General features: G+C 33.3%; 1 protein-coding gene across 1 annotated transcript; it reads left to right on the forward strand.

Moving 5' to 3' along the window:
- The first annotated feature begins 5,103 nt into the window (after positions 1 to 5,103).
- LOC149538964 (uncharacterized) lies at positions 5,104 to 6,060 on the forward strand. Its single transcript, XM_089802507.1, has 4 exons — positions 5,104 to 5,157; positions 5,263 to 5,390; positions 5,552 to 5,834; positions 5,968 to 6,060. The coding sequence occupies exons 1-4, from the start codon at positions 5,104 to 5,106 to the stop codon at positions 6,058 to 6,060; spliced, it is 558 nt and encodes a 185-aa protein (XP_089658633.1).
- The last annotated feature ends 4,818 nt before the right edge of the window (positions 6,061 to 10,878 follow it).

The following is a 10,878-nucleotide window of genomic DNA, read 5'->3' on the forward strand; positions in this document are numbered from 1 at the left end:
TTGTTAGTCAAAATCGTGACCCACATTTTTTGGACTCTACTTAGATACAATTTTTTGCAAAATTTATTGGTATGTATCCTCAATTTTGAATAAGTAAAAGATTTTTTGAGATGGGTAAACTTTTTTATGTCAAGATAAATCACACACACAACTTTTTTTTGTAGGATACATATTGAATTTTCTAACCATTTTGATGTATTTAGGCATATATGTGTGTTTTTGAATTCTAAGTTTGTTTTGTAGGATTGTGACATGAATGAGCCACCAAGATCTTCAAGGAAATTCATATCATACATTTTATTTGAAATAGGGGATGGCCAACAATTTTACAAGACATCATGCTTGGATGGTACATGCTTATTTTGTGGTTCTTTGCAACTTTTATCAACTTGTGAACATATGGATAGTAAACTTGCAATTGGAAATAAAATAGTAGATTATGAAAAATTTAATACAGTGACATATGCTCTAAAAGATGGGAAACAGGGTAAAAGATGTGATTTAGTCATTAAAAAGATTTCAGTGTATGAGTTCATGAAGATTTTTTGTGAAAAGATTATTTATGAGTATGCAAGACATACACATAGAGATCAATTGTTGGATTTGCAATTCAAGTTGTGCAAGGATATGTTTCCACTAGATACCATTGTTTCGGTTGTAGACTTTGCAGAGAACTACACATTACAACCACAAAATGAGGTGCAAGCAAAGTATTATACTTCTCAACAAGTTTCCATATTTGTTCACATAGCATTCATGCATTCACCTACAAGTATAGAGGATGGTAAGAAGATTTTGAAGGAGTACCATTTTTACATCAGTGATGATTGATCATATTCTACGATGTTTGTACTAGGTTGTTTTCAACTATTTTATGGAGATTCGGCTAAAAGGGGCATCACATATCGTCAGCGAATTATTTGGTTAGAAAATTATGCATCTCAATTCAAGAATGCATGGATGTTCTATTGGTTGAGCAGGATGCAGAGGTTGTGTAGAATTCAATATATGTAGAATTTCACAAAGGCTGGTCATGGAAAGGGAGAGCACGATGGTGTAAGTGCATGCATCAAAAGAACCTTAGCTCATAAAGAACTAAAGTAAAAATATAGAGCAATATTAATAGATGAAAAATCCATCATCAAGTGGTGTAATGCTACAATGGGTCTAGGTAAGGAAGGTGAGTCTACGATTTGTAGATTTTTTTGGTTGATAAATAATACAAACATTGCACCATATGAGGATTGTTGCACACTAACAAGATCCAGTGAGTTGCACTCTTTTAGAAGCTCTGATATAGGTTCATGGAGTATCCACACATGAAAAATAGCATGCTATTTTCCATCATGTGTAGGTGAAGATTGAGATGAGTGTGAGTCGGCTGAATGGGTGGACAAATGGGATATACGAGTTTTGGACCAAATTGACACCTACGATCCCCCACAAGCACTAGAAATGGTAGAGATGGATTTATCTATTAACTTTGACCACTTGTATAATCTAGTGCAACCTGGTAATATATATATTTATATATCTTTGTAATTTCAATATGTAACTTTATAATTTTTACCTAAGTATTTTCTAAATTAATGACAACATTTTATACATTTGTCACTACAGGACATGTTTTTGTTGTTATTGCACCTAAAGACAATAAAGAAGAAACATATTATTAATTGTGTCATTGTGTCCAAGCCAGACAAAAATTGGATCACTTAGTTATAGATGGTGAAGGTTTAGAGTACCATGTTGGTGCGGTAGTTGTATCTGGCACATGGCTTAGATGATATTCTATGAAAAACCCTAACTTGTGGTTATTCGAGGATTGGCAAACAAAGAGGAAGATTTTTCATTATTAAAACCTTGTTGTCGCATCAAATGTCCACTTGATAAAATATGGTGGAAAACCACATAATAAGATTCTTTGAAAAGTTCACAAGTCAGACCATGAGGCAATACTTGAGACATTAAAATGTAGAGCAGATCCAGTTGGCTCATTAGATTGAATATGGAGAGAGGGAGAGAGAGAGAAAGAGTGATCAATTGGATCCAAATACAATGTTGCAACCTCTCCCCCAAGACTTTCCATATGACAAGGTGGGTATTGTTATTATGTGTAAGTGATGAGATAAGTTTAAATCATAGATTTTATGTTTTGATTTGTTTAGAATCTAGATACATTATTTGAATTCATATTAGATTTTTTAATAGGACCCGTTTTCAAATTAGTCATTTGAATAAGTGAAAGTTTAGAATTTGTTGTTTAAATCAAAATGTAATGAAAGAACATGAAAATTTTTAGAATGTGAATGCTTTGGGATGTAAAGTCATGATTGTGTGCATGTAACCAGAAACTTCAAACTAGCGAAAGCAAGGATACAATAGGAGAAGTTTCCAAGACTCATCAAGCCATTCAGTAAGCCGCTTGATCATTCTTAGAAGCTCAAACAAATAATTCTTTGCATTTGGAACATTCTTACCAATAATGATATTATGACTAACACGCTTTTATCTTTTATTTGTTTTGTCATCTATAACTATTTTAGATAAACTCCAAAACAAATTTATATCCAAATCATAAACTTATAAAACCCATCTTATAAATTTTTTAGATGTTGTCTATTTGGAAGCGTTAAGACCAAAGTGTATGATCTTTGGTTCACTCCTAGTCACAAGAACTAGTAACTAAGTGTTCTTACACACATCATGCATAGTCATTATTAATAGCAATCACAAGGTATTTACTTACAACAATTTCATCATTCATTTTTTTGTTTCATTATTCCTATAAAATTAGTATAAGCATTAGGCCCAGAGTCATTTCTTATCTACACACCACAACTTCCACAATCCTATCTTGTGGAGCTCCTGTTCCAACCAATTCAATATTTTTCCTTTTATTTCTTTCAGTTCACTGATAATCATTAACATTCAATGTGAGAGATTCAAGATGACTTTTCTAGTCATCCATATCATACATCCTCTACTTTTAATTTTATCTTTTCTTCTAGGCATTTCCAAATGATTTATAGAATTATTACTTTGAATTTGCAGCATTATATTCTTCTAACCTTGCAAACTGTCATCGCTCATCCTAACATTTTCCATCAAAATAGATTTAGGATATCATCACTTCCTACTTCTTCATCCTTACACTTGGGCTCCCTACATGTAGGCATAGGGCAAAGAATAGTAGGGGTAGAAAAGAAGTAGGCCGACATAGCCAAATCTACCCCCCACACCCCCGACTATCGAACTCAATCTATAACCCGCCACTCCCTCTACATTCAAACATTGAAAACTATGGAATAAGAGTTCCATTGAAATCTGCAAGAGAACAACCTCTAATTTACAAAATAGGCTATCTAAGGTATGCTTATTTTGATTCTTTCTGATTTGTTTTTCCAAAATGTTCTTATGAGGGTTGATTGATCCTTATAATTCAGATATTTGGTATAGTTATTCCTCAAAATCTAACATTAAGCTCCATTGTGATGCATTATAATCTGTTATCCCAATGTGATCTTAGATCGATTGATATGTATCCTCATTTTATTCTTTTCTTTTTGTACATAGATGCATGTATTTGAAAGAGGTAATACAAGGTCAAGGAGTTGGATCGTCTGAAGAATTCTTTCCCCCTTTAAATTGACAAATTATTCTTATGAATCATTTGAAGAGGACACTAAATTGCTTATGATCATCTAAGGTCTGAAACTGAGTCATCCAGATTATGTTTTCTGACTGAATCCTAGACTGCATATTTTTATTAAATTGCCATAATGTCATGCATCTCGGTCTAAACCTTAGTGATTTTGATGATTAATGTGTCAAATTACAATTTACCACTAAACTAAACCATAGCTACAATCCATGGCAGTGGCTAAATTTCTTTAAAAGCTCTTCACCCTCTGTAAAATTAAATCTATTACCTTAACTAGTCTTCACTCTTAGTCAACTATGGGTTAAATTGTAGTTGGGTTTTCCTTTCCCATCTTTGTTTGTTTGCAAGTCTATGTTTTCTTTAATTTTAGAAAATTTCCATCTGAATGACACTGATGGCTTTAACTAGGAAGTCAAATATTTTAAAATTTAATTAGATCTACCTCTTAACAATTCCTTAAATTGGGCTTACGCTTAAAAAATTAAATATATCCAACAAGTCAACACATGCCTGAACTATTACTAAGGTGATACATCCAACATTTAAACACAATGCAATGGACTTTAAATGACTATCAACACAACACAATGTCATCCATAGAAGATTTACCAAGCTTATCTCAATCAACAACCCCAAGGATGTAGAGTAGAAGAATTTGTAGCTACCATTACTTGGGAGTTGGAGTGGATGATGTCAACATGTAATCTATAGTCTACACTTTATACCCCCTCTATCCATCTCTTGGCTTACCCAAACCTCCACCTACATCCACAAGGTAATTCAACAACAATGGTACTCTTCTTAACATATACCATTACATAAACATTCAAGTTAATTAAATAAAACTTGCATGTATAATCAGTACACACCACAAAATAAATCTATTCTTCATCAGTGGAAACAAATAGAGACATATCAACTTGTTTTCATTATCCCTTGAGATAACATTTAGAATCAATGCATTTCCTATGGCATTGCTCTATTCATCATAGTACAACTTAAACAACAATACTAGAAGATGTTGATTCTTGAATGAGTAGATACAATAATTTTATGAAATAAATAATTTCTTCTCGTGGTAACCCACCGAGTTTGCAGCCACCGTATGAGTAGTTATTGCTCACTCAAATTTTTAAAATGAACAACATAAAAAAATGTTCAGTGTAAGATTTGATTGTTTTTAACCCATTTACTCATTGAGAATAGAACAAAAATGTAGAATTATTCATTTTGAGTTGGAGAATCTTTGCGAGTAATAAAATTTCATTGTTCACATTTTCTAAAGTAGAAGGAGAATGGCAGGCCTTCGGACACTATTGTTGATCTTATTGCAAATGTAGCTTCTTTTCATTTACCACCCTTTTTAACTACACAATGATTCTGGTTGCAATTTTTCAGCTTTCAAATAAGATATATTTTTTTCATTAAATATAAGGGAAATGGCTATTACTTTCAGTCGGTCATGCAAATTAATTGAAACATTAACAATACAAGTTGTCTCTAGTAGTGGTGTCACCATTTCCTCACATTTTGTTTAAAGTTCTCACTACCTAATGTGTAGAAGTGGAGCTAAATCATTCTCCCATTTGTTCTTGCAGACAATTTTTGTTATGGGTAGTATTGCATACCTGATGGACACAAATGGGGAGTTCAAAAATTCATTCAATGATGGATGGGATCGACTATTTTCCAAGCATCCTATACCATTCTACTATTGTTTTGGTTTGTTTCTTATATTTTGATTCAATTTCTCAAATAGGTTGTCTAGTTATCCGTTATTAGTTATTGATTGTTGCAGATCATAAACTTAGAATTACATTTTGTTTTTGAAAATTGTATCTTTGCTTGCACACAATTTGAATAATCCAACTCAATTCAAAATGCAAGAGTTTTTTTTTTCATAATTCTAGGTATTGGAGGTCTGATAGTACATTGTTCATCCGTCAACAACAATGATCCATGTATTGGAAGATGTTGCAATTATTGTTATGGATGGGATATTTTAGATTGTTTTCCAGCATCCATGGAAGCTTGTGGTGCACTCCCGATTATTTTTGTAATTTTTTTTTCAATCCTTGTCATTTCCTATGGGCTACTAGCAGCAATAATGGCAATTCAAAGGATATGGCAAAGACACTATCACATATTGACAAAGAGGGAACTCACAAAGGTGGTTTTTTAAACTCATTTTGGACTTTGAGATCTACAAGACAAATAATTATCTACATTCATCTTTATTATTTTCAGTTTCTTTTTATCTTTTATTTATTTACTTTTGCATTGTATTCTATTTTAATTTTTAGGAATATGTTGTTGAAGAACTGCATGGACACTACAAGCCTCCTAGGCTAGAACCAGAACATGAAGAACACTTGAAAGCCTTGAAGCTCCTATAGATCCATTTGAAAACCAATATGGTGTGTGTACTAGTTTGATATTTTATTTTCTTCCTTGGCCTTTCTGGTAATTGGCACAAGTATCCTCAGATATGTAAATGTATGTGCCTATCAAGCATGCATAAATTCACACTTATAGTAGGCCCAACAATGGACTACTCTATCATTGTAAGTTAATTTCAACTATTAAATTTCTCTTATAGGTTGATGGTTTCATATTTACCTTCATTGGAACCATAGACCAAGGCAATGTGGTGGTATTAGTTCTGATATTGAGTCTTCACCAATGCATTGCTAACATTGGCAACCAAGGCATGGTGCTTCTAATCTATTTGCTTCTATAGCTATTTATTCCATCTATTGATTGTCATTGTAGCTAATGAGAGTATATGGAGCATTGATGTGGTCACTTGAAAAAGTTCTAAATACACCGAAAGTGATGTAGGTATATATTGGGTACGTTCAGCTTATTCTTTGAACAGTAAAGAACTTTCTAGAATCACCCTATAAGTTGATTGGTCATATTGTAGCCTAATAGAGTCTAGTATAGACGGTGTGCCCTCGTGAGATTATATTTATTTGGTTCTGTTCCTTCTTACAATTTTTATTGCCTTATGTGTTTTGGGTTCAAATTTGAAAAAAAGATACTCTCATGTGTCCTTTCTTAAATTATTGATGCAATGTCGTAGAAAATAATTCTTTTCAAATCAGTTTCTTTCTAGAGTTGATCAATATGAAATATAGTTAGTATTTCCTAAAACAAGTAAGAGAACCTAGAAATGATTTATCCATGATCATCATAAGATGACCATCTCAAAAGTATTTATTGAGCTCATTTTCTTGGCTACAAGACTAATACATTTAATTTGGTTCCAAACCATGGTTTCCTATAATAGATACCCAAGAATACTTGCAGTCATTGCATTCCAATTTGTTGGACTTTGACTAGTAAATTATTATCATAAAGTCGGAATGTTGGAAAGGGTTAATACTTGATTATTTATAGTCATCCCATGTGTTTTCCATGAGGTTTGTACTATTGTAACATTTTAAGGTTTAATTTTGTGGATTTGTCCCTCATGTTGTACATGATAGGTTTGTTCAAGTGACATATGATGTGGTTGTCTATACAACGTAATGATTGAATTGAAGTGATTTATGAAGGAAAGGGCTATTTAATGTAGCTATTTAAATCATGCATATTTCATGGACATTTCCCTCTATTTTGCAGTCCTTTTGCACAACACTATTACTAACATGGTGTTAGTTGTTTAAGTTCATGAATGATCACAATATCCATGACTATACAACAAGTGTGTGTGTTGGCCAACAATTGGAAAATTTTTGGTTTTAGAAAACAATCTTTTTTAACCCCTTTCACATTTTTTTGATATAATTTGGTCTTTGTGCATATAGCCTCATTCCATCAACCCCCTTTGTCCAAGTGCTTCTCATCTACTACACTCTCTTACTATATGTGCATGCTGCTTGAAGCATTGCCCAAGCTCTGTTACCCTTTTTGTGCATGTTGATAGAAGCACTACCCAAACATTTCTATTTCTACACTAAAGTACCCAACTACCTTTTTATACCTCTTACAAATGAGTAGAATAAGTGCAATTTTATTTTGAATTTGGTTAGAAAAAATCACAAGGAATCCAATGTTCTTTGTTTTTCATTCTTTTGGGCTTTTTTTCCAAAAGTTACAAAATCCCCATGCATCATAAATGAGTGTTATAGTGCTTGTTCTTTACAAAAATGCATCGCAATAAAGTGCCACCAACTACATTCTTCTAATTTGGTTTTGATTAGGAATGCATCAATGTTTTTGATTGTGCAAATAGGGGAAGTTGTTAATCCTTAGATTTGTAAAATGTCATCCCACAAGCATTTTGTAATCAAATAATTTAAATGGAGTTCCAAGGGTGCTAACATTAGTGGAAGAGATCAAGTGCTTAGCTCTAGTTCACGGTTTGCTTCACCTGAGGATACAAGGCATAAACATCATGGTGATGGTGGGTCAATAGTGGACACAACATCTGAGAAGAAGACTATGATTAGTAAGGTCCCTTACTCTCCAACCGGTGACCTCCTAAAAGATGGACTTGTTATATCATCACGTGCAAAAGGTCAACTAGGATACCATGTATCTAGACAAAGAGGTCCAAGTGGTGGTTGGTATCTACACACCATGTCCAATGCTACTAAGAGAGATCCTGCTGCCCAATTTCTTATTGTTTTCCAAAGCAAGGCAAGTGGATACAGTAAATTTTCCAATAGAACTTTGAATTTTCCTAAGTTTAATCCTTCAAATTAGTAATCAGTTACAACATGTACATATATATAATGTTCTGATTCTCTCTAAAGGAATTCATCCCTTGGTTGATCTTGTGTTTATGTTCTCACAAGTTGGCTCAATCATATGTAGTTGATCTTTGCATCCTATTTTTCTTCCTAGAACTTTCTTCTTGTTCATGCTTGGGTACCTGGGTTCATTGAAAACCTTATGATCAATATTATTCATGAGTCCATCCACCCTAACTTTCTTATCATCAATGAGATCTTAAATGAGGTATTTAAGTTTCATATAATTTGATGTAGAGTGCAACAATGGAAGCACAACCTTAAGACCCAACCCCAAAACCAACACTCAAGATGTTCAAAGGATTAAACAATTGGTTTTCTTCACTTCAACAAGTGTATATCTTTGTAAGGAGCCACTATGAGGGTTTTAAGACTCACCATACACAAGTATAACACAAAGCAATTTCACCCAAATCAAGCCTTTAAGGACAAGTTCCCTTAATTTGGGTAAAATAGGGATTTTATGGTTCTAGGACTTACAACTTCCAAAAAAGGCTAGAAACTACTTAGTCATAACCCAAATAAGTAAAATCCACCACCGGTTGCACTCCCAACAACCCACAACACAAATTGCAAGGAAGGACCTAGAATCCTATTAGGTCTCCAATCCCTAATTTTTGCCACTAACTTCAAAACTTCCCAAAAGACAAGGAACAAATTAAACTTTTAGATACCCTTTTTCAAGTTCTCTTAAATCCCAAAGTTTTAGAGATTGATTCCACTCCAGCATATCATAACCCTGACTAAGTCCATAGGCCTAATTAGCTAGGTTAGGCTTAGGTTTCAAAGCAAGAGGTTAGGAATGGGTGTATAGAACCAAAACTCCACTTCTAGGGTGTTCTACTAACTTTAAAAAGGACAATTTTTTTTATCACCAAGTCCTTAAAGTCTCCCCATCTCTCTATCTAATCCATTCTCCTTAAAACTAGTCAAATACATTGTGATATTTGACCTAGGGCTTCCTCCCAAAATTCAATGCCTTCAATTCCTGTTCCAAAATTGTAAAAATCTTATAGTACACATCCCTAACTTGCCTCATACAAGTGGAGAAGAAATTCCACTAGTGGATCAGCAAGTTAGGGCCATTTATGCCAAAACCCTGAAATTGAGGGTTTCTCAAACCAACAAGCTTATAAATTTGATTACTTTTGAAAGAAAAAGGATAAAAACTTCAAACCATTGCCAAAAGCCTTCAAACACGTAGCATCAACTTTCAGATCCAAAAGGTCATCATCCACCCCTTATTCTTTCGTAATGTACTTGCAAAATGTTAAGAAATTGCATTGAAATAGGTATATTTTATTGATTTGAAAGAAAGTTTACAATTAGAACTTCCCTCTTTATCCATTTTTGAATGTTTCAAGCCTAAATAGGTTTTTTCCAACCATTTCACTCAACTATCAAATGGTTTGAGCCATTGGGACTCGTAAACCAAAAAGTTGCTTAGCAAATTGTAAAATTTGCTAACAACTTTTAAGAAACTTTTGCCGTTATAACAAGAAATGTTGCATTTAAACTTGATTAACACTTAGAAACCTTGTTAGGCTTCCAAACCCCTAAGAAACACCTAGAAAAACATGAAGCATTTATCTTTTTTCTTATATCTAGTTGTTACTGGCATGAAAGAAGATACAATAATTCAATAGGATAACTAGAATAGACTTGATTTTCAAACTAGGTTAGTAATATTTTCACTTTTCGAAAGTGATGATGTAAAAAGAGAAAAACTGCATAAAATGTTGTCCCTTTACATAAAAAAATTTCCTCTGGCATTTTTCTCCATATTTTTCCATAACATCAAGAAAATAAATTGAATATTAGGATACCCATTTCACTCCTCTATAACATATCAAAAGATGAGTTATGGTTGTTTTGGACCAAGTCTCTATTGTTACACTATGGGCCACTTTTTAGGCATAAAAATGAGCAATATAGGTGATTTTTCAAAGAAAAAAGAATTTGTATGTTTCTTATAAGGTTATAAAGGTCCTTAGGGTCATTAGATTAATTTTTAGGCGTCTAGGAGTTAAGATGTCAAAAATTGCAAAAAATTGCAAAAGTTGTCAAAGCAAAATTGCAAAAATGCTGACAAATTTGCAGGAGTTTGGGAATTGGTGAATGGCTGAGCATTTGGAAATAAGTTATTTTAGTGTTACTAAACTTTTTCCAAGTCGTAGAAGTGGAATCAAGTGAAAAATGTAAAAATTGCACTTTTTGTGCAAATTTGCATTGTTGAAAGTTGTAAAAGTTGCTCAAATTTGTAACTTAGTGGAAAAAGGGTTGTGGCATCGAACTATCTATTCCATTAGCTCTAGGTGGTTGGGTAAACCCTATCCCTAGGCTCATCCAATCTCGTTGAGCACTCAAACATTCTTGAGCACGCTGAACTAAAATGTCCCTAAGGGTCACTAAATGTCGTAGGGTAGAAATCTTTGACGGGGCATATCTCAGAGC

Source organism: Cupressus sempervirens, chromosome 9 (assembly GCF_028749045.1).
Source record: "Cupressus sempervirens isolate cs-2001-9-10 chromosome 9, ASM2874904v1, whole genome shotgun sequence".
Classification (NCBI taxonomy): Eukaryota; Viridiplantae; Streptophyta; class Pinopsida; order Cupressales; family Cupressaceae; genus Cupressus; species Cupressus sempervirens.

Coding starts and splice junctions, on each gene's coding strand:
- LOC149538964 (XM_089802507.1), top strand. CDS start 5,104: ATGGCTATTACTTTCAGTCGGTCATGCAAATTAATTGAAACATTAACA. Junction 5,391..5,551: donor TTCTACTATTGTTTTGGTTT/GTTTCTTATATT, acceptor TCAAAATGCAAG/AGTTTTTTTTTTCATAATTC. Junction 5,835..5,967: donor CAAAGAGGGAACTCACAAAG/GTGGTTTTTTAA, acceptor TTTAATTTTTAG/GAATATGTTGTTGAAGAACT.